Source organism: Pan paniscus, chromosome 14 (genome assembly GCF_029289425.2).
Source record: "Pan paniscus chromosome 14, NHGRI_mPanPan1-v2.0_pri, whole genome shotgun sequence".
Lineage (NCBI taxonomy): Eukaryota > Metazoa > Chordata > Mammalia > Primates > Hominidae > Pan > Pan paniscus.
In genome coordinates, this window is record NC_073263.2 from 103,416,362 (window position 1) to 103,439,665 (window position 23,304).

At 38.5% G+C, this 23,304-nt stretch overlaps 1 protein-coding gene and 1 pseudogene across 4 annotated transcripts in view; one reads left to right on the top strand and one right to left on the bottom strand.

Annotated features, from left to right (window-relative positions):
- The window catches only part of FGF14 (fibroblast growth factor 14), a 693,522-nt gene that overhangs the window by 189,900 nt on the left and 480,318 nt on the right, over positions 1-23,304 (bottom strand). The window contains exon 1 of one of the 4 annotated variants that reach the window (XM_003832061.7): positions 18,339-18,831. The exons of the other annotated variants lie outside the window; for them this stretch is intronic. Within the exon in view, the coding sequence (XP_003832109.1) occupies positions 18,339-18,531 (193 nt within the window). The 5' untranslated portion in view covers positions 18,532-18,831. Of the gene's footprint in view, positions 1-18,338; positions 18,832-23,304 lie in introns of those variants that run through there. 4 annotated transcript variants of the gene reach the window in all.
- LOC117975661 (uncharacterized) overlaps positions 18,737-23,304 on the top strand; it is a 91,633-nt pseudogene continuing 87,065 nt past the window's right edge.

Below are 23,304 nucleotides of genomic sequence, written 5' to 3' on the forward strand. Positions count from 1 at the left end.
CTGGAAAAAATATAATACTGGAAAGGTAAATTCAATGGATGAGTTCAACAGCAAGAGAAGAATAAATAATTTTAAAATGTTTTAATTATAATAGCCACCCTAAAGCAAAGAACATAAAAAAATGTATAAAATGTAAAAAAGGGAATAAAAACATGTGGGACATTATGATAAAGACCAAAGAAAGCTGGTGTTATTATACTATAGCAAATAAAAAGTAAACATGAAAGTGAAAAGCAATATATTCTGATATAAGGATATATCTACCAGTAAGATATAATAATGTTATATTAGCCTATAAAGAATGAAGGCAAAAACTGACAGGTCTGGAGGAAATATAGAAAAATTCACAATCATAATGGGAGATTTTTAATGCAGTTGCTTCAGTAACTGATAAAAATGGAGAAAAGAAAGTATAAATGTAATTCAAGTCCAGAATGGCAAAAGTGAGAGAAGTAATGTAATACTAAAGGAATATTTGGAGATATTAAAAAAAATCATGAAAGTGACATGTAAACCTTACATCCCAGATTTAGAATATGCTGCAAATCTCATGCAAGATAAATGCAAATAAACCACCACGTTGATAAGATTATTGACATAAAAGATGAAAGAGAATCTTAAAAGTAGCCAGGGGATAAAAGAGCACATACATGTATTAACTTCAAATGAGTAACAATAAGATTATAGCTGAATTTCCAAGAAGATAGAGGACAAAGGAATGACACTTCCAGTCTAGAATTCTAAGCCCAGTAAAAATATTATTCCACCAAAAGAAAGGCAAAATAAAGAAACTTTAACACAAACAAAATTGACAGAATTCATAACAAATAGACTAAAATGAATGAATGAATATTTAGACAGAAGTTAAAAAAAAACCTCACAAGTGTTAACACAAAAATGCAGGAAGGGATAAAGAGCAATGGAAAGGGTAAATAACTAAATAAATATTGAATATACTATTAAGAAATAAAAATAATTTCTGATGAGATTTATGTATACGTAAAAACAAAAGCAGGATAGGCGATAAGGGACAAAAAAATAGTGAGATTAAGTGAAAAAGAATACTAAGATCCCACTATTTTCATGAAAGGTGGTAAATATTCAAATTTATATTAGAATCTATTGTCAATATTAAATGTGGTAATATCTAGGGTAATTACTAAAGTATATTGTAATATATTTATAAGCCACAAGTCATAATGGTAAAAACAAGGAATAGTGAAAAAAATTCTTGATAAAAAGAATACAAGAAAACAAAGTAAAATGGACACAGAAGAGATTGGACAAATAGAAAACAAATATTAAGATGGTAGATTTAAACTCATTTATATCATTTAAACTATTTACATTATAAATGTAAATAGACCGAATAATTCACTTAAAATCAGAGATTATGAGAGTGAGTTCAAAATAAAAACTAAACCAAAACAAAATAAACCTGTGCTTACAAGATGTTCATCTTAAATGTAAAAACACAGAAAAGTTAAAAGCATTAAAAACAATCACCATGCAAATACTAAACCAAAGAAAGCTGGTGTTATTATACTACAGCAAATAAAAAGTAAACATGAAAGTGAAAAGCAATATATTCTGATATAAGGATATGTCTACCAGTAAGATATAATAATGTTATATTAGCCTATAAAGAATGAAGGCAAAAACTAACAGGCTGGAGGAAATATAGAAAAATTCACAATCATAATGGGAGATTTTTAATGCAGTTTGCTTCAGTAACTGATAAAAATGGAGAAAAGAAAGTAAATTAAAAAATAAAAATTTGAATTACAAAATCAGTAAACTTAATGTAATTGTCATACAGAGAATATTGCACCTGGCTACAAAATAAAACAAACATTTTGTTTTCAATTTGCTATTTTATTTGTTCTCTGATTATGGTAGATTTAGTCTAGAAATTTAGTAATTTTTTGTTATAAAAAGATAACCGGACAATTGCTAAATATTTTGAAATTAAACAAGCACTTCTAAATAATCCTAAATGAAAGAAATCACAGAATAAGAAAATATTTTACTAAGTGAAAATTAAAATATAACACAGCGCTACTTTTTAGTGTGGCTAAAGCCATGATTACAAGTAAATTTACCATTTTCCATGAATGCTTAAATTCTCCAATGGCTTAAAATCAACAAGCTTACAGTTTATACTTGCACAAAGTTAAAAGAACAGCAAATTTAACCTAAAGGAATTAAAAACAAATAATAAAATTAAGAAGAAATTTTAATACCAAAAAAATTACAATAGGAAAAATCAGCTAAGCCAAAAGTCACTTCTTTGAAAAAGACTAAATAAAATTTAATACACCCAAACAAAACTGCATGAGATAAAAGAGAAAAGGTACAAGTCGTCAATCTCAAAAAAAGGGGGACATCACTACAGATTTTATGAACTACTAGCAGAGATAACATGAATGAACCTGCAAATACAATATTAGGTAAAAGAAGCCAGACACAATAAAGTACATGCTGCATAACATCATTGATATATAGTTTTTTCAAGTAGGCAAGACTAATATATTGTGTTAGAAGTCAAGAGAGTGGCTGCTTTTAGGTTTCATTGATTGGAAAAGCACACGAGGAGCGTTTCTTGGGGGCCGGGTAGTGCTCTATTCTTGATCCGCATGGTCTTCACGCAAGTGTATTTATTCACTCTGTAAAAATTCATTAAGTTGGGTGTGATTTGTGGACTTCTTTTAATGTGCATGTTATATCTCAATAATATTTATTTTGAAAGTGAAAGAGCATCTTGAATGTAAAAACTGCTATAACATTTATGAAATAGAATTAAATGACCTCCATATCATCTTCAATATATAGGTTATTTAATAAATCTGCCCAAGTGCTCTACTCTAGGAATTTTGTGTATCTTCAACTTTAGTCTTGCTTGAGAAATACTGAAAGGATTTTCTAATCAAAATAAAAGAAATGCCTTTTAGAGGAGAATAAAAGCTAGGAATGGACAGAAAGAGGATTATAATTTTTCCCACAGGTTGGGAAGAACATTTATTCTGTTAGGTTGTCTCCTGGATTTTATGGTATTTCAAATTTTATGAAACAAGAAAATATAAAGAAAGTCTTTCTGAAAAAAAAATATGGTGGAATTCCTATTATTGAAATAGCAACATTTGCGAAAAAGGGATGGGAGAAGATGAACTAAAGCCATAATTCTTGATGTCTCCCTCCCACTTCCCAAGTAGTGACTTCCAAATCTGATTTCTTGCAACTAGCCCTCTGTCCATTTTTCTTATTTGTTATCAAAGAGACCCCAAGTGAAGAGGGAGTCATATCAAAATGGGGAATTCAGACGGGATGCGGTGGCTCATGCCTGCAATCCCAGTACTTTGGGAGGCCGGGGCGGGTGGGTCACCTGAGGTCAGGAGTTCAAGACCAGCCTGGACAACATGGTGAAACTCTGTCTGTACTAAAAATACAAAAATTAGCTAGAGGTTATGGTGTGCACCTGTAACCCCAGCTGCACAGGAGGCTGAGGTGGGAGAATTACTTGAACCCCAGAAGTGGAGGTTGCAGTGAGCCGAGATCGCACCACTGCACTCCAGCCTGGGGGACAGAGCAAGACTCTGTCTCAAAAAACAAACAAATAAACAACCCAAAAAACCCAACTAATCAAACAAACAGATACGCGAGGAGTTTGTGCAGAAGAAATAGAAAAGTACTACTACTACCATAGATTATATGACCCAGGAAAAATTACTTAACATCTGTCAGTTTCCATTCTTTCATTTGAAAAATAAAGAGAATATTATCTACTTTAAAGGGTTTTTTAAGCTTTACTGAGACATAATTAACATACAAAAATGCAATTCATTTTGATGAGTTTGGACATATTCACATACTTGTGATACCATCACCACATCAAAGTTTTTGTGAAGTTCAATGCAGATAATGATGAAGTTTGATGAGCTAAGATATTGGTTGCTTTATTTTTACTTGAAACCATAGGAATATCTCAGTTTTATCAATTTAGCAACATTCTTAGATTATTCAAAACAAAAAGTGCTTTAAGAGGACCATATAACTTAGAGCCACTCTGAGATGAGAATATATACAAGAGTAGGCAAGGTCCCCCATCCCAAGAATTCTGGCACCTACATTTTAGAGGTTTATCGCTCCCTTTTTTTTATTATATTATTATTTTCTGTCCTTATGCTCTTTCTTTTTTTAAGCTTCTTGGCTTTTCTTGTGTCTATCTAAGGTTCTTTACAGTGTCCAGAGGTATTTAAATGAAAGAGGCTCATACGTTTCTTAACAACAAACCCAAGAGACAAATACCCAATATTTGTGTGTGTTCTATACTTTCTTAATTGGAACTTTAAATACCATGCCAATATATGCAGTTTACAGCCCACCCCATTTTTCCTCATGAAACAAGATGCTTGCAGCCAATAGTGATGCAGCCAATATTGATACCAAGCCACTATTAACTCATATGTTTAATCAAACCATCTGTGTGTAATACAATCTAAATGAAATCACCTTAAATGCAAGCGCCAGTAAGTGCAGAATAACTAACTTCCTGAAGCCATAAAGCAATTCTCTTGACTTATACTTATTTTCTTCACTTGCAAAATTACTATTTACTGAGAGTTTTATCAAGGGATGTCTTTCCTGCTCAAAATCCTGTCATGGTTTTGAGAATCTGAAATTTCACTGGCTGATTGCTAATCAGAAACACATTAGTCTAGCCTTCTTTCAAAGGAGGCACTTTTAATAAAAATCTAATAGCTTTAGTTCTATGTTTGAATAATGCAACTTATTAAAATTAAGAACCTCACTTATTTAGTGCTTTTCTCTCTCTTCCAAAGAAAGCTAGCTGTTACTGTTATCTCAAACTAGTTAGTATCCAGTGGTCTCAGTTTTCTAGTTCATCCGATGTTGCCATCTAGATCAGCTTGCCAGTTTTCTGGGGTTTTTTGTTTGTTTGTATATTGCTCTTTTCAAATGAATTCTAGTGGCTATTTAGAAGCATGCATGCTGTTGTTGAGGAATATGTTCAATATTATCTACCAGAACTTCAGACTGAAGATCTGAAATTCATGTGAGGCAATTTGACATTCATTTAAGTTACAGATCAGAGTTGTGGAGACTCTAATTGTGGGGTGTGTGTGTGTGTGTGTGTGTGGTCATTCATGTTAGTTAGACCTCTTTTCCTAGGCTTGTCATTATTTCCATATTTCCTCATTGAAGCTTTATTCTCTTTAAATGGGTTCTAACTTTGTACCTAGTGTGACTGCTCTTATGTACACAAGCTGTAATTTTTAAAAATAATTCTGTGCAGATTCGAACCCTAGAAGAAAATAATGAGACTTGTTAAGATAAAACAAATAAAAGTGTCTGGAAGAATCGAGTTCTATAAATACTGGGAGGCATTAAACAGACTTTTAGTGGAGACTTGGGTAGGCTTTTTTTTTTCCTGTCTTTATATTCAAATCTGTGAATACAGGAGAATTGTAGCTTTTATATGCCTAAATATAGAGCAGGGTGACTATAGGGAAGGAGGGAGGGCTGTGTGCCACAAATATACAGAATCTATAGAATATACAAAGATGATTAACCAACTATTTTCAGGCTGCATTTAATGAGCAGCTAACAGGAAGCATGGAGTCTAAGCCAACCCTAAAGAAAGGGGGTAAGGCAGAGACAGGGAGAGAGGCACTGAACATAGACTGTCAGCATCTAGAGGACAGTCCTGTTCTCCAGAGGGCCTTTTGTGTTTGTTTGCTTGTTTGTATGAGTGTACGGAGTACAGGTGCAATTTTGTTACAGGCATAGATTGCATAGTGTTGAAGTCATGGATACCTTAAGTATCCATCCTACAAATTAAAACCACAATGTAGGTGGCCTTCTAATGTAACATGTAATTCCTCTGGCAAAGGAATACACTACTGCCTCAATGTTCTAAGATCTAATTCATGAGGGACTCTACACAGCGTGCAAAAGAAGAATTGAAAGCTGAGAGGCATCTATCAAATTGTCTTGTTCAATGGGCTCATTGCATAGAGGTCTCTGCGTGTTAACAGACCTGCCCAAGTTTTCCAGCCAGTTTGTGGGAGCACAAGGCCCAGTGTGTCTGCCTCCAGGGCTTTACCAGCACCCACCACACCATGAAGAGTGGCAGTTTTTTGTGGACCTTTGGGCTCTAGTAAGGATAGTGGTAAATAATACTGATGGAAATGTGTGAGACAAAATGCAGGTGAAATTTGGGGTATTTTCTTATATTCAGGTTTTAAGAAAAAAAAAATCAACAGGCCTATCTCTGGAGATGCCAATGAGAATGTTGCAGAAAATTTAAAAAAGAGAAGGAATAGCAGTGTGAGGCTAGTCAGTTATGATGACACCAGTTATTGCTAAAAAATGGATATTGCAAAGTGCTGTTTCCTTTTTTAAAAAGTGAACAAATAGAAAGACTTAGCTTGTAAACGAATGTTCCTGGGGAGATTCTGCTGAAGAATTAATTATAACTACTACCATAGGGCAAAAGCAAAACTCACAAAGACACAAACATTGTACCTTTACCTTTAGGTTAGCCTGATTTGTTAGTATAGAAAGTTGCAAAAAGTACTTAACAGTGTAATATGCATCTCAGTTTCACTTGACTATACAACCATGCAGAAAGTAAAAATGATAACATTTATGGGAGTGTTTGGACACTAGGGGCATTTCTAATGATAAAAAATGTGTCAGTTCAGCAGCAGTAGCATGGGAACAGGAAACCTTTGCTCATGAGTGCCATATTCTGGAAACTTCAGCAACTTTTGCAACTTTTATAATTTTCCAAAATGCAAAGGCATTGGGATGCAGAAAAAAAAAGTTAGACAAACATGAAATACCTGAAATCTTGTAGGAAAACTTCAATCTTGCTTCACCCTCTTTAGTGGCTTACTCCAAAAGGAAAGTCTAAGAGATGATGGAACAGACGTGTCTGAACTCTGCTGTCCTGTATAACTTTTAAAACTATTGTCCCATGCATTGAACAGAAAGGAGTGGAGGCAGATCTGGAGAAGGGTCTTTTCTGCAGGGTGGCCATCATTTGTAACATTACTGTCCCAGCAGTTTCTGCATCATGTTCTCTCAGAGGATTATAAATTATTCTACTATAAAGACACATGCACGTGTATGTTTATTGCAGCACTATTCACAACAGCAAAGACTTGGAACCTACCCAAATGTCCATCAATGATAGATTGGATAAAGAAAATGTGGCACATATACACCATGGAATACTATGCAGCCATAAAAAAGGATGAGTTCATGTCCTTTGCAGGGACATGGATGAAGCTGGAAACCATCATTCTCAGCAAACTAACACAAGAACAGAAAACCAAACATCGCGTGTTCTTACTCATAAGTGGGAATTGGAGAATGAGAACACATGGACATGGGGAGGGGGACATCACACGCTGGGGCCTGTTGGGAGGTGGGGAGCTAGGGGAGGGATAGCATTAAGAGGAATACCTAATGTAGATGACGGGTTGATGAGTGCAGCAAACCGCCATGGCACATGTATACCTATGTAACAAAACTGCACATTCTGCACATGTACCCCAGAACTTAAAGTATAATAATAATAAAAAATTATAGGAATGAACAGAGGGAATCTTGTGGTTGACATTCTAGCCTGTTCTATGGGTACATCCAGGAAGACACTAGAGTATAATGCTGACTTTTATTATGATTAAGGATTCACTGAGTTAATTCTAAAACTGTACCCCATATTTGTCAGACTTGTGTTCAAATACTACCCCTGACCACTATGAGTCCCTGGAAAAATTCCTTCACTTCCTCTCATCCATGAAATGAAAATAATACCAACAACACCCTGTTGTTGGGAGAAGTATGAGATGTGGTATGCAATACTTCTCATCTGAGCAGATGCAGTGAAGATGTCTGGTTACTTTCCCTACACTTTCCTTTAATTCGTCAGGTATGAAACCAAGACGACTGCTTCTACCTAGCATAGATTTGTACAATATCCTCATCCCTGTATTCAGATCAGATCCCACACCAGAGAGAAGCAAGACAGCAAATGCATTCAGTCTTCTCTACCGCAAGTTTGGCCTCAGCATGAAATTCTCTTCATGAAAACAGCAGTCATCTCATTTGCTGGAATAAGGATGAGGTAATTATTGAACAATCTAAGCCACAGAAATGATTAAGGTGCTGGTGGCATTTACTTATGCAGAAAGATTAATAGGGTTAAACAATTGTAAGTTGGCCAAATGGTAAGAGGAATAAAAAAGCCATGAACAAATATTTAAAGGGCATGTTGTATCCAAGGATAAGCAGGAATTATTTACAGAAATTCAAAGAGATAAAATGAGGCATGTGGTGTAATAAAAAGACATTAAGCAATGAGAATCGCACTATTTTAAAGGCTTTGTCAAAAGAAAGAGAATTGTTGGATTCTGAAGAAAACAAACAAGTAAATACCCATCCATCATTCAAGAGTTTCCTGAGAAAAGACACTGCATTCATGTCTCGCTGTTGAGCCAAGTAGTTACATGCTACCCCGGAAAATCTCAATGGAAGAGATAATATTATTCTGTCTATAAATTTGTTCATCTACTCTAATTGCCAGCTCTTTGCCATTTGCTTATACCTTAAAAGCTGTTTGTCATTTTGACAAAAAATTAACATAGAAAAACTAAAAACACAAATGTAGAAACATCACCTTAATCATGTCTGTGTAATAGGTAGATAAAGAAGAGGTAGAACATTTATCACTACTTGAAACCCTTAGGTGTAAAAATAAGGAACAAATCTATCCATGAAAACATTCCACATAGAGAAAATGAACTATGATAAACAGCCCTTCCAAAGTTTCTGACTATTTCTTTCAATATAATGCTTAAACTTGAGTGATATTTATCATTAAGCAAACTAATATTTTAGTTTGCCAATGATTATTTGCTATGATAGTAATTAAGGAGTCTGAAAAGCAGCCGTTGGTTAATCACAAATCTATTATATTTAAATACAAAAACTAATTCTCAGAAAGACCATTCATCTTCTTCTGTTTTATAGAGACAAGCCACTCTGTCCAAACACAAATACGTGTGATGGAAGGAATATTCTTCCCAAGTAAGGAAACACCAAGCATTGCCTTCTAATGGTACCCGAATACCAACTGAGTACTATTAGTGTTTGGCTGAACATCAAATCACATGGAATAGTTAACGTATTAATACTCTCAATTAGAAACCCAAATACATTGTCACTATAAAAAGATGATCGCATAAAGGGTACTGGTTGGGTAAATGGTAGGTTAAAAGTATTTCGATGCTAACTTTACCACTTTGTAGTAAAAAATACAAATTTATTATGAAAATTTGAATGCCAAATACTATATGGGTAGGATAAGGACTGAAAACAGAATCTTGAGTTTGATCACTTGCAGGTCATGGGTGACCTTCACAAGACCAGTTTTGTACTGAGGACAAACACCTGTTTAGAAAGGGTCCAAGAGAGAATGGGAGAAGGATAGTTGCAATTTCTCTTTCAAAGAGTTTTGCCAGTAACAGACAATTAATTCAATAGCTAGAGAGAAACGCATAATCAAGAGGGGATTCTTTTTTAACATGGGGTAATTATTTAAGATGTTCTAAATATTAGAGCATATTTAAATACTGTTAAGGATAATACAGGACGATGTGGGATAACACAGTAGGATGATGCAGAAGAGAAGAAAATTACTGGATTGATTTCCCTGAGTAGGAGAGACGGTCTAATGCTAAATTTGATGAGGTCTTGAACTTAGATTACAGCACTAGGAGTTTATCCCCAAGTTCAGTAAAAAAATAAAAAGAGGAGTAAATGGATAGATCTGCAGATAGACTTATAAAAGCAGTTGTGGAGTATGTGAACATTTATTTCTTATTATTTCTACTTTGTCAGACAAATAGAAGTAAGGATATAGCTGAGAGTAGAAATGGGAGAGGAGACATAAGAGGTTTGAAGGGAAGTAAGGTAAGAAATATGATCCAGTTAAGTGAAAATGGATTTTAAAAAAGAAATGTACCAAGGGGCCCCCTGAGGTTATTGACTGTGAATTTAAAGTAGGACCAATATGTCTGCGTATTTTTCTTCAGCCAAATTCAGCCTTGTAAGTGCAGGCAAATAGTAGGCAGGCAGATGGGCTAACCAGTTAGCAGATCTTCTCCTAATCCGAGCCCCACTCTTCAAAGCTATGCAAGCTTTTTATTTTTGTTTCCGATTCCTCATTTGTAAAATGAATGAATGGATAATATTAGTGTATTATCAATTACTGGATAATTTAGTGTATTAATGAATGGATAATGTAGTGTACCTACCACATGGGTTTGTTGTGAAGATTAAATAGTACCCAATAGACACAGAGTGTCAAGCAGGTAGTTGTTAAATACATTAATAATTATCCAATTATTGGACCTCTTCAAAGAGAACTACAAACCACTGCTCAATGAAATAAAAGAGGATACAAACAAATGGAAGAACATTCCATGCTCATGGGTAGGAAGAATCAATATCATGAAAATGGCCATACTGCCCAAGGTCATTTATAGATTCAATGCCATCCCCATCAAGCTACAAATGACTTTCTTCACAGAATTGGAAAAAACTACTTTAAAGTTCATGTGGAACCAAAAAAGAGCCCGCATTGCTAAGTCAATCCTAAAACAAAAGAACAAAGCTGGAGGCATCATGCTACCTGACTTCAAACTATACTACAAGGCTACAGTAACCAAAACAGCATGGTACTGGTACCAACACAGAGATATAGATGAATGGAACAGAACAGAGCCCTCAGAAATAATGCCACATATCTACAACTATCTGATCTTTGACAAACCTGACAAAAACAAGAAATGGGGAAAGGATTCCCTGTTTAATAAAGGTTGCTGGGAAAACTGGCTAGCCATAAGTAGAAAGCTGAAACTGGATCCCTTCCTTACACCTTATACAAAAATTAATTCAAGATGGATTAAAGACTTAAACTTTAGACCTAAAACCATAAAAACCCTAGAAGAAAACCTAGGCAATACCATTCAGGACATAGGCATGTGCGAGGACTTCATGTCTAAAACACCAAAAGCAATGGCAACAAAAGCCAAAATTGACAAATGGGATCTAATTAAACTAAAGAGCTTCTGCACAGCAAAAGAAACCACCATCAGAGTGAACAGGCAACCTACAGAATGGGAGAAAATTTTTGCAATCTACTTATCTGACAAAGGGCTAATATCCAGAATCTACAATGAACTCAGACAAATTTACAAGAAAAAAACAAACAACCCCATCATAAAGTGGGTGAAGGATATGAACAGACACTTCTCAAAAGAAGACATTTATGCAGCCAAAAGACACGTGAAAAAATGCTCATCATCACTGGCCATCAGAGAAATGCAAATCAAAACCACAATGAGATACCATCTCACACCAGTTAGAAAGGCGATCATTAAAAAGTCAGGAAACAACAGGTGATAGGATGTGGAGAAATAGGAACACTTTTACACTGTTGGTGGGACTGTAAACTAGTTCAACCATTGTGGAAGTCAGTATGGCGATTCCTCAGGGATCTAGAACTAGAAATACCATTTGACCCAGCAATCCCATTACTGGGTATATACCCAAAGGATTATAAATCATGCTGCTGTAAAGATACACGCACACATATGTTTACTGCGGCACTATTCACAATAGCAAAGACTTGGAACCAACCCAAATGTCCAACAATGATAGACTAGATTAAGAAAATGTGGCAAATATACACCACGGAATACTATGCAGCCATAAAAAATGATGAGTTAATGTCCTTTGTAGGGACATGGATGAAGCTGGAAACCATCATTCTCAGCAAACTATCACCAGGACAAAAAAACCAAACACCGCATGTTCTCACTCATAGGTGGGAATTGAACAATGAGAACACATGGACACAGGAAGGGGAACATCACACACCAGGGCCTGTTGTGGGGTGGGGGGAGGGGGGAGGGATAGCATTAGGAGATATACCTAATGTTAAATGACGAGTTACTGGGTGCAGCACACCAACATGGCACATGTATACCTTGTAACAAACCTGCGCGTTGTGCACATGTACCCTAAAACTTAAAGTATAAAAAATAAAATAAAATAAAAAGTAAATCAGACCAAAAAATAATAATAATTATCCAATTATAGCCATTGCTATGTGTTCATTTGTCTCAATTGTATTCTATGCTTCTGCTGCATATATGTCCTGACAAATGTGGTATGTTTCATTCACTCAACAAATACTTCTGAAGTGTTAGCTGTATGCCAGGCACTGGTGAGACAATGACTTTGAAGTGGCCCTTCCCTATGGTGATGCCGTATGGGTTCCTATCAATCCCAATATCAAAAACCATAAAATCATAGGGAGAAACATACATTCCACAAAATAAATTACAAAATTTAATTTTATGAAAGGAGACATTTTTCTGAATGACAAAGTAGTACCTATCATAAAATGGTGTAGACACTGTGTCTGGATTTCTACGCATGCCTACTGGTATCCTGTCACCCCAGTAAACAGCAAATGGTGACATTTTCATGTGATCTGAGTTTCTTAAATTGAATGCTGGACCATTATAGACCAAAATTATGAAATTAGTTGTTTTCTAATGCAAACACTGCAACTGGCTTTAAATTGCATTGACGTCTCTGAAATGGTCTCTTAGAGATTTGGATTCGTGTGTGTGTGTGTGTGTGTGTGTGTGTGTGTGTGTGTGTGTGTGTGTTTTAGTTGTTGGGTGCTAAAACAATATTTGAAATATTATATAACATTTGTATTATCTAAATATCATAGTCCTCTTTGGCTAAAGTTTCTCACCATTTCGGGAGACATTAATATAAATTATATCTAAGAAAAATACAGAATTCCATAACTAAGTGGATAAATCATATTTAGAAACCTTTCCTTTTAAATTTCTACCATTTAAAAAAATTTAAATAAATAAAATTTAGAAGACGTAACTTTACACCAAAGAGAAGGGAGGTTCTTGTTGGGTTTGAAAATACTTGTTCTCACAGTAACATCATAGAGAATGGAATTACTAACAAAAATCACAAGTTTGGGGCTAAATGTAAAAGTATTCAAATTCAAAATGTGAAGTGAAGCCCGTAATTGATTACGGTAACTTTGGGACAGAAGGTTTTGTGTATCTGAAATCTTGTTAGGAAAGGTCACAGGATTTCTTCACCAGACAGTTGGCCATAGATTATTAATATATGTAAACTCAACTCAATCTATGGATATAACTAAACCCAAAGCAAACCATCTTCTTTATGTTTAATTACATTATACCTAATCTGTTACACTATTTTACACTTTACTTATTGAACTACTGAGGTATTAAACATTTTCAGAAACCTATAGCAAATATGGACTGTGAAATCATAACAATTAAGCCACAGGAGGAAAATGCATAAACAATGAATGCCTTTTTTGTCTCTAACATTATTTCATTGACCAATCTGGTATTATTCTCATAAGATTCCCTGCTTAGAAATTGTATTTATAGTATGTCCCTTGTTAAAAACAAAACAAAACAAAACTCAACATTTTAATTTAGAAGACCATAATTTGATCTAACCTCAATACAACTAACAAATAATAAAATTATAATTATCAAAAAGTTAGCAACAGGTATTAATATGTAGTAAGACTCCAATGGGTATGGCCTTAGAAAACCAACACCAAAGAGAAAATATCTTCCAAAAAATAAAAAGTGCTTTGAAGAAAAATGTTCCCTCGTTTTAGCTTAGCCAAAACAGCCAAAACAAACAAGCATGTGGTCTTTGTATGAGCACATGGTAATGACACTAAAACAGTAGCGCACAAAAACAGTGTTTTTTTTTTGATGACTATTTGCTGTGGATTATTTTCTGAGACGGTAGACACTTGTTTCCTTACACAGCACCTTGTAAGAAGGAAGGACACTTTTCTTAGAATAACTGATGGATTTCACTATCACACTGGAGCAAAGCAGTTTATTTCTATAGGTGTACATACATTTCTGCTTTTTATATTATGCATTAACTTGAAAACACATTTTAAGTACCTCATTTTCCATTCCTTATACATACTGTAATTTATTTTAGTTAAAATGTTAGTAAGAAGCCCAGGCACCTGCTGATTAAGCGTACATGGCACCTAATACCATAGCTCTCATGATCACAGCCCCCAAAAAGTAAATCTCAAGAAACAACTGCATTAGCAGCCATGCCAAAGATTTAGAAAGGTTATTATTCTGTGAACAATTATGGTTCTTGTTTGATTGAAAAATTCATAATAAAAACATAACACTTTTGGGGATACAATGTTCACTATACACCATTGTAGTCAGTGGCTACTTTAGGTTTCATTTTTGTTAAGATTCCAAATAATAAAACTATTTGCAAACTGTTGATTTCCTTGTAAATTCCCCTTTCTTTGGCTAAATCAATATATGTAAATATCTTTGTTCATATATTAGTTAAGCTTTAAAATGAGGTTGTTTATATTCTTGCATTCTTATAAATAACCCACAAATATGTAATCCCTCTAAATCTCTTAAAAAAAGATATAATTATATTTATTTAGGGAAAGCAAAAAAGGTATAAAATTTGAAAAGTATTTTTATGTCTAAAATTATCTAGTTAGATCACTCTGGTTCAAGGATACTTTCTTTTTTAGCTTGGGCCTATTGACCTTCCTTATTTCACTCCAATCCAAGGGCAATGAGGAGAACCCAGTGTATGGCAAACACTCTATCAAGATTTGAGAGCCTATGAAGATGCAGAAAACACAGACTTTGCTTCTTCCCTACAATCAGCTGAATATGTATACTTAATTATTATCAGGTATATATAAACAACAACAGTGATGTATGAAATACCACAGGAGAATTATTTTTAATTGTATCCAATGAATGAAGGCTTCTCAGAGGAGATGGCATTTTCTCTCAGCTTTTCAAAATGAGAATAATTTCATAATTTCAACAGGTGAATGTAGAAGTGAGGAGAAGATGCTAGACACAGAGTAAAGCACAAACAAAAGGATAAGGATTTGAAAGCATATGACTAATTTGCGGGGTGTGTGGCACTGTATTGTGTTTGAAATCTGTGGAGGTCGGTGGAGGGTAGATGGAGCTGAATCTGGAAAGGTGGATTGCAGTCATGCTGCCTACCACACCGTTAGTAGCCATCTTGCAAATTTCTGTCCTTCATAAGAGCAAGTCAACTGGTATAAACATCACTCTTCTATAGGGGTAAGGGTGATGGAGATAGGAAAGAGTGTGGGTGTAGGGCTCCAACTCAATAACCTTTACATTAAATAAATTACTACTTAATAAAGGATTTTTTTAAAACCCTACATTTAAAAAATGTGTATTACCCTTCCCCAAAACACAAAATGTGGAGCTATTCTTTATTCTGTTTTCAAGCATATCACACTATATTCTACTTGACAATGTGCTTAAAATTTCTATGCCTCTTTTTTTTCTCCCAATGGGACAAGATTTTTTCCACCTCAAGGTCTCTGCACACACATTGCTTTTTCTACCTGCTCTTAAAATCTCTGCATCCTTCTTACCTGTCATCTCTCAACCTGTGGATCCCAGTGTTGCCCACCCTGACTACTTTATCTAATTAGATCCCTCTCCCCACCCCTCTCTCCTCCATAATTCTTTATCCCAGCTCTCTTCATGCTTTATAGGACTTTGAATTTTATTATTTCTTATTAATTTGTTCCTTTCCATAGGCAATGACTCTCTACCCCATGTTTGTGAGCTCCATGATGGCAGGAACTTCAACTCTTCTATTCAGTGCTGTGTATGTATATATATATAATACCTGCTACAGAGCCTAACAGATTGTAAAGATTCAATAATTGTTATATTAATTATTTTCAGCTATAAAGACATATAAAACCATCAGACTTAAAGGTTGTATCTTTAATAAATATGATTTTTTAAAATTTTCTGAGGGCAATTCCCTATGTAAAGAGTGTGTAATAAGAAGGTAAATATGCTTGAAAATATGTCCTACAATAATACTTAATTAAATGAATAATTATATTGTTATATAAAATAATATAAAAGCATACTATTATATGTCAGTATATAATTTACATAACATAAAGTCTTAATATTTGTTTTGCTTAAAATTAGTGATACTAATAAATTAATCCTTTTCTGATACTCAAGAGATATATCTGTATTTTTCTCCTCTGAAGAATATATATACTTTTATATAAGAAATATAAGAAGAATAAAAAATTCTCATACAATTTCCTTATAACGTATCTTCTCTTCTATTTTCCTGTCCAAAGTAAGGTAGAAAAATGACCTCAAATATATTTTTCTTACAGAACATTGAAGATTGCTTATCATTTCAAAATCAGGAATACCAACAGAGCAGTCAGGGTTGAAAATGGAGAAACGGACCATTAGAAAACTCAGATAGCTTTCTATACTGACAAAAAAGTAAACCCCCAACTTAAAATTCATTAAGTGTAAAGCAAATCCTCCTTCGCCACCCAATATGGCACAAAACATTTATTGTTCATATTTATAAAATAATCTACTGGCTATATTCTTAAGAAATACACACAAGTTTGAATCATTGTTTATATTAGAATAAGCTTATTTAGTAGATAGTATGTTAATTTACTTTATGTAGACAGCCAATTTGGAGCTATATGTGGTGAAAACTGTATTCTAAAAGATAGTCTGTTTGATGACATAAGAGGATAAGCACAATTTAAGTCATAATAGATTGATCCTCCGTCTATCAACAGTGATTAAGGCAGTCGAGTTGGTCTCATTACACAAAGGTGGGCTGAATAAGGCTCTAGGCTAATGTGGAAAATTAAAATCCATTTTCTTCTTAATGGCTCCTACACTGGTCTGAAAATATGATTGATCCCAAATTCTCCAACAAGAAGTTCCTATTTTACTTATATAATTTTATTTCTCTAACAGAACTTCCACTCTGATTTTCTTCCTATCTTCGCCTTTGAAGCTTGATAGTAAGAGCAAGTAATCTCCAATTTCTTAAATGTGACAACAAGAAATTGTCCTTTTAAAATATTCAGCATTAGCCTTTAAAAAAAAAAGCATCAAAACTTTTGGTCATCAATTTGCAAATGTAAGGACACGCACTCACTCTTTGAGAAACACATGTATAGCTTATGCTTCTATCCCCCATCTTTGGAACAACAGGGCATTTAAAACAAATGCAGCTGGGAGCCGACAATGTAATGTGCTGGGCAAACATATACTCCCATTAACGTAAATAGATTCTTCAATGTTTCCTACCAACCCCACTTGGTTATGAAAAGCCAGCAATGCCCATTTCCCCCACAGAACACACCACATGCTCGCAAAACAACCAGCCTTAGCAACTGGATGCAGAGACAGGCAGAGAGAGAGACAAAAGCGCCTGGCTCCTGAATAGGATGCCTTCTCAGACCCTGGCATTTCAAAGGCAGCGAAAGAAGGTCACCCTAGGTACTAGTTTCTCAAAGAAATACCTGTAGTAAGGTAACTATTCTAGTCACCTTTATATAGTAACGGCTTGTATCTCAGGCAATTCGCCAGTTTTTCAATTAAAACTGACACATATTACGGATTTTTACTTCTGCCCCCCGCTCCCCGCAATTCGGATTTTTTCTTTAGACTCCCTGAGCCTCTGTCCCCATCCCAGGATTTGACTGAAGGGCTGCAGAGCCCAGGGCTGCGCGCTAAGCAGCCTTCTGCTGAACCTCAGCGGACTGGGCCATAGTTCACACACCCTCCACTCCTTCTACAGCAGCTCCACGCCGGGGGCACCACCAGGATATCCACATTTGGCCAAGGTCTGGGAACCCGGGAGGTTTCTAGGAGACCCCAGAGACCAAGTGAGGCCAGGCCCACCCCATGGAAACCCCCACCAGCTCAGATCAGACTGCGAGCGGTGGCTCGACCCCGGGTGTGGCAGGAAGGGGTGCCCCGCGTTCCAGAGCCAGTGCCAGTCCCTATCCTCCCGGGAAGCCGAGACTCAGGGGGAACAGGTTTCCCAGAGCCCAGCCTGCAGGGACGCGGAGGGCAGGAGCCGCCGGCGAGGAGCAGCCAACTTGCCATCTCTGGCGGGTGCACTTCTCGGCGGCTACAGGTTGCCCGACAGCGGACTCCAGGGTCCCCGCGACGGCGCCCCGAGTGCTCAGAAGGGAGGCCGGGGCCGGGGTGGGCCGGGAAAACCGAGGGAGGGAAGGAGCCTGGAGAAGCTCCGTTTAGGCGGGGAGGGGGCGACCCGGGGCGCATCTCCCGACCATGACCCCCACAGACCTTGGCGCCGCAACCTGCGCTTCTTGAGGCCGAAGATGCGCACTTTGGAGAAGATATCCACCAGGTTGCCGTTGCAGAGCCCGCGGTTCTTGCTGGGGCTGCTCCGCCTCCTGCTGGCAGACGGCCGGTCCCAGTGCTGCTCCCGCGCCTGCCGCTTCTGACGGATCAAGCCGCTAGCGATGGCCGCGGCCATGGTGGCCCCGGGAACGGGTCCGGGGAGGGAGGGCGCGGGAGGACGGCGAGCCGGGGGCACCGGAGGGGAAGGCGGCGGCGCAGACCGTGGCTCGCCCTCGGGGCAGAGGAGGGGGCGCCAGGCGGGACTGGGGAGAGGGGAAGGGGCGCTCAGTCCTGACCGGGACCCATCGCCCTCTCCGCGGGGCGCGGGGCCAGGCGCGCAGATGCGCCCAGGGCGCAGCCGGACGATCCCGGGAAGCCGGAGGTCGTGGCCGCCGCCGCTTGGCCACGTCCGAGTGGAGAGCGGGACCGCGGCTGCGGGCGCTGCTGGTCACCGCTCGTCGCAGGAACCCTGGCGGGGGTCGCCACCGCCACTCGCGCTGCCTTCTCGCCCTGCCCGGCTCCCGGGCGGGAGGTAGAGCCGGCCGGCGGCTCCCCGGGCGCCGGCTGGAGGGCGGGTCCCGGCAGGGTCTCTGCGCGTCCGTCGGTCCGGGTCGCGCTGGGCAGGACTCAGCGCCGGGCTCCAGCTGCCCGCGGGCCGGTGCCGCCGCCGGCGCCGCCCGCTCTCGGCTTCTGCCGGTGATTGTCAAGTGCTTTGGAAATCAGCATCTGGAGAGACCAATCTTCTCCCCTGAGATCTCTAATCAAACGCTCCGTTCCCACCCCACTACACCCCCTCCACCTATGTGGTCCCCCTCCTGATGTACCTCTTCAGAAAGAAACAAAACGTATAGATAATAATGATTTAAAAATAATAAGAAAGAAAGCTAAGATGGATTGCAGGGATGGGGTGCTAAGAGGCCGAGCCAAAGCAGGTGGAATTGAAGGAACATCGGGGCGCTTTTTCTTAGATGCAACTCGCTGGTTCCCGAGCCTTCCGCGGCTTGGTTGGGGCTTCTCGGTCTTAACGTGGTTCCCGGTGCACTGAAACTCTCAGCAGCGGTTGGAGGGCGAGGTGGTTTCCGCCCTCCCTGCTAATCCCTCCAGCACCAACGCCCCCCGTCGCCACCCCCAACCCCGGGTTGGAGGGAGGCGCCTCCACTCCTCACCTAGTCCACCAAAACTTGCAGGACCCTCCCTTCTGCTGCAGGAAGGGTAGGTTTGTCATTTTGAAAGGCTACACGGAGCAAAAAGGAGGGAATGGAAAGAGAGAAGGTGTGATTAAGCGAGATAGACAGACCCCACTCCCAAATATGCTCCCCAGCCCTGGGAGGAGGAGATGACAGCCGCAGTAGCTGCTACAGAACAGCAGCTGGGTAGGATAAACGCCCAGGAGAATGTTGAAGAAGTCAGGGCAGAAATATAAGGGGCAGAGGAGGGTGTCACACTATTCCAGGGACAGTGAAAAGCAGCCAGACAGGACACTCCAATTTGAGCTGTCATCTTCTGGTGTCCCTGGGCAGAGAAGCTCTGTCAGGGAGCAAAGCCATCTGAACTGTGTCTGAAATTCAAATACAACAGCCGGCGTCTCCTCCCCTTGATTTTCTGTCTGTGTCCCGACAGCGGTTCCCTCCTGGATACCTGAAAATGTGAAGGTCCAAGAGAAAGGGCGGCAGTGGAGGGCACCCGAAAAAAACAAAAAGCCGGGGGGAGGTTGGGAGAGAAACACTTCATGCTTGGATGAACACAGTTCCGTGGTTTCTAGGATACACCAGAGTGGCAGAACCAAGTGCAGCTCTGGCTCCCGGCTTCTTACTTTTCTCCCCTTCCCTTTACACTGCTTTGCCTATCAGCTCAGGCAGCTAAAGAGAAAGAAATGCTCGAACTAGACTTCTGGAAATTCAGTGTGAAGCAAGGGGGAGAGATGGCTCACTTGGTAATCAAGAGACTTGCAACAACCTTCTTCTCCAGTGACTGCTTTAGAGCTGGAAAGAGGGCAAGCACACTACGCAGGCAGCCCTGGGAGCAGTTCTCAACCAAAACACACTTTCTCTTTGTCTCAGGAATAGGCAGTAAAGTACTCGCCACCAGGCAACTGGGGGGAAGTGCAGCAGATTACAGGGAGGCTGGGCACCTTCTGCTCTAAGCAACTTATCCACAGCTTCTCCATGGAAGCAGCCACTACTGGGCTGCTGTTTGCTACCTTCACTCCACATTTACCAACAAGTCTCCTTTTGGGAAGGAAATGCAACCTGATGAGAGTGTGTAGATTTAGATCTAAGGCAGGGATCATTGGCTTTAGGACGGTGTTTGTCATATATTACAAAGTGTACTTCTGGAAGTTTATTTTCTACACTTTGCTACGTTACATCTACAAATTCTACAATTATTAAAAGGAATATGCTAGAGTTGTTTTGCTAGAAACTTGCAATCCCTAGTCACTCATAAAATAGCAAAAGTGAGAAAAAGGGGCATGCTAATTATTTTGCTCTGCCTTTCCCTCTCTATTTTCAGTTTCATATGTCTCTTTTCTTCCATTTTTTTGTGAGTGTGCATTTATGTTGTGTTGCGTAGTCCTGCTTAAAAAGGGAAAGATGTCTATAGAGAGATGAAAATAACTAAATGACTATTGAGTGTGTCTGTTGTTTTAATTCACTGAAATGAGTCCTACTGAACATTAAGAGTCACTACTCTTGGTTTCTATTATTGAAGAAACGCCATTTGTACATTTCAGAAGTTCTAGATTTGAATTTGCAAGTGACTGTAAGATTAAAGCATCCAGGTTTATTATCAAAGGCTTCTTGCAGTGAGTGTTTCAAAAAAGTAAAATGTTAAGTATAGTGACCTCTTAAATCTAGTATGACTTCCCCAACACACCTAGTTTATTTTTAAAGGTTCTTTAAGCCTTTTGATGTATGTGCCAACTATATTAATTTGAAAAGAGTGACATTAAGCTTCTTGTTCTTATAGCTGTGCCTCTATTTTTGCAGGCATTTTCTTATGCTGCAGTCTTTCCCCCAAATCCTTGGACTTGGGGGTCAGGAGGTCAGTTTTTGGCCCTCTCAGAGCCCTCCCTTCGTTGTTCAGCAGCCTCGGACCAGCCTGACATTCAGCACCGCGGACAGGGATCCCGCCCCAGCCATACCTCTCCCAGCAGAAGCAAGTTCGCTGATTGAGAAAAGCGCTGGCTGTGAGGGTCTCTGACACTTTCCTCCCCTAAAAGCAGTTTCTCACTTTTTTCCCTCATGATGGGAAGGAAATTGATCTTCACAGCTTCTACCGACGTTAATAACACCTTGGAGTACAAAGCCTTTCAGCTTTTCCATAACCGAGAGATACTCTTTCTTTCTCGAGCGTCCCGACCCCTGGCGCAGCGCCTGAACAGCGGACTCCGCAGTCTCCGGGCATCTATTCTGGCTGTGAATTTCAGGAGCCTCAAGCGGTCATTTCTCTTCAACGTAGCTTCCTATTTTAAGGGAGCTTGGAGAGGGGGGCAGCATTGGGATAATCAAGGTCTTTTAGGTTAATCCCTGCGTTTTCATTTTACCTCCCCAAAACGCTGTTTAGTTGTTTACGGATGGAGGTAAGTGAAAGAAAACGCAAGAGAGCCATCTGCTGTCTTAAGCTGTGATAAAAGAGTGTGCAAAGCTAGGGTGAAAACCAATTCAGGGCCGGTGAACACAAATGTAAAGGTTACTGTAGTTCAGAAAATAATTTCTCACTCATCAGAACCTCCTTGGAGTTGTTAATTTTACCTTTGACGTTATAAAGAGGAAAATAAAGTACGGCCCAGGTGGTGTAGCTCCTCACCAAGCTATTGGGAGCCTGAACTCTCATTTCAGAGGTTCTTGGTTCATTTCTTGACTCTGCAACTTCCTAGCTGTATAATGACCTCCAAGGTGTTGCTTTAGTCTCTCTCAGCCTCAATTTCTTCATCTCTCAAATTGAGGTGAAAACAGAACCTCCTTTTCAACTGCTGTGAGATTAAATTTAGTAAATAAATGTAAAGATCCTAGTACCACATCTGGTGCACCCTAATTGAAAATGACAGCTATGACTGTATTATCATCATCTTCCAGTTTACTCATTTCTATCTTGTAAATTCTTTTGCAGTTTCCATGTTTTTTCAATATCAAAATATATGTATTCCCTATGTATATTTCCTCACCACCACCCCCCCCCCACAGTGGATGCATGACAAGATTTTAAATAATTCGAAACATAAGAAGTTATTTTAAATTTTGACGAAATAAGTCCCAAGTTCAAACCTTAGTTATTATTAACTAGATTTGTGAACTGAGTCCCGTAAGCCTACTTTCACACCAACTGATTGATAATTAAAACATTTCTCTACCTTTCAGAGACTATGATGAGGGTCTATGAGAAAGTACTTCTAAAAACACTAAAGTACTATACAAGCATCAGTTTGGAAGGTAATTAGTACACTGTGCTTGATGGTCTCCTGAAGATGCTATGATCCTTTTGGTCCTCCAACTTTAAGTATGTTGTTCCCTCTACCTGGAAAATTTCTATTGCCCTATCCTCACACTCCTCTTGATGATTAAAAAAAAAAAATCATCAGCTAAAGAGTAAGGCATGAGCCACCATGGCTTGTCAACAGATTTTTAAATAAAAATAAAGAGACTTTTTGGCTCTGTCTTGATGGAGCTTATAGTTTAGGTCTCAGCATAGATATCTTCTCTGGGAAACTTCTTGCCACCTACCCCTAATTAACACTGAATCTAGGGCACCTTCTAAAAACTTCATCATTCCTCTACTAACACCAGCAATTGTTGAATAAAGAGAGAGCTATATTGAAACTTCTACAAAGATGTCTGATAGGTAAGTGTCTCATGCTTAAAATGGCCATGAACGAACTACTGTTCTTCCTTCTTAAACCTGTTCTTCCAAT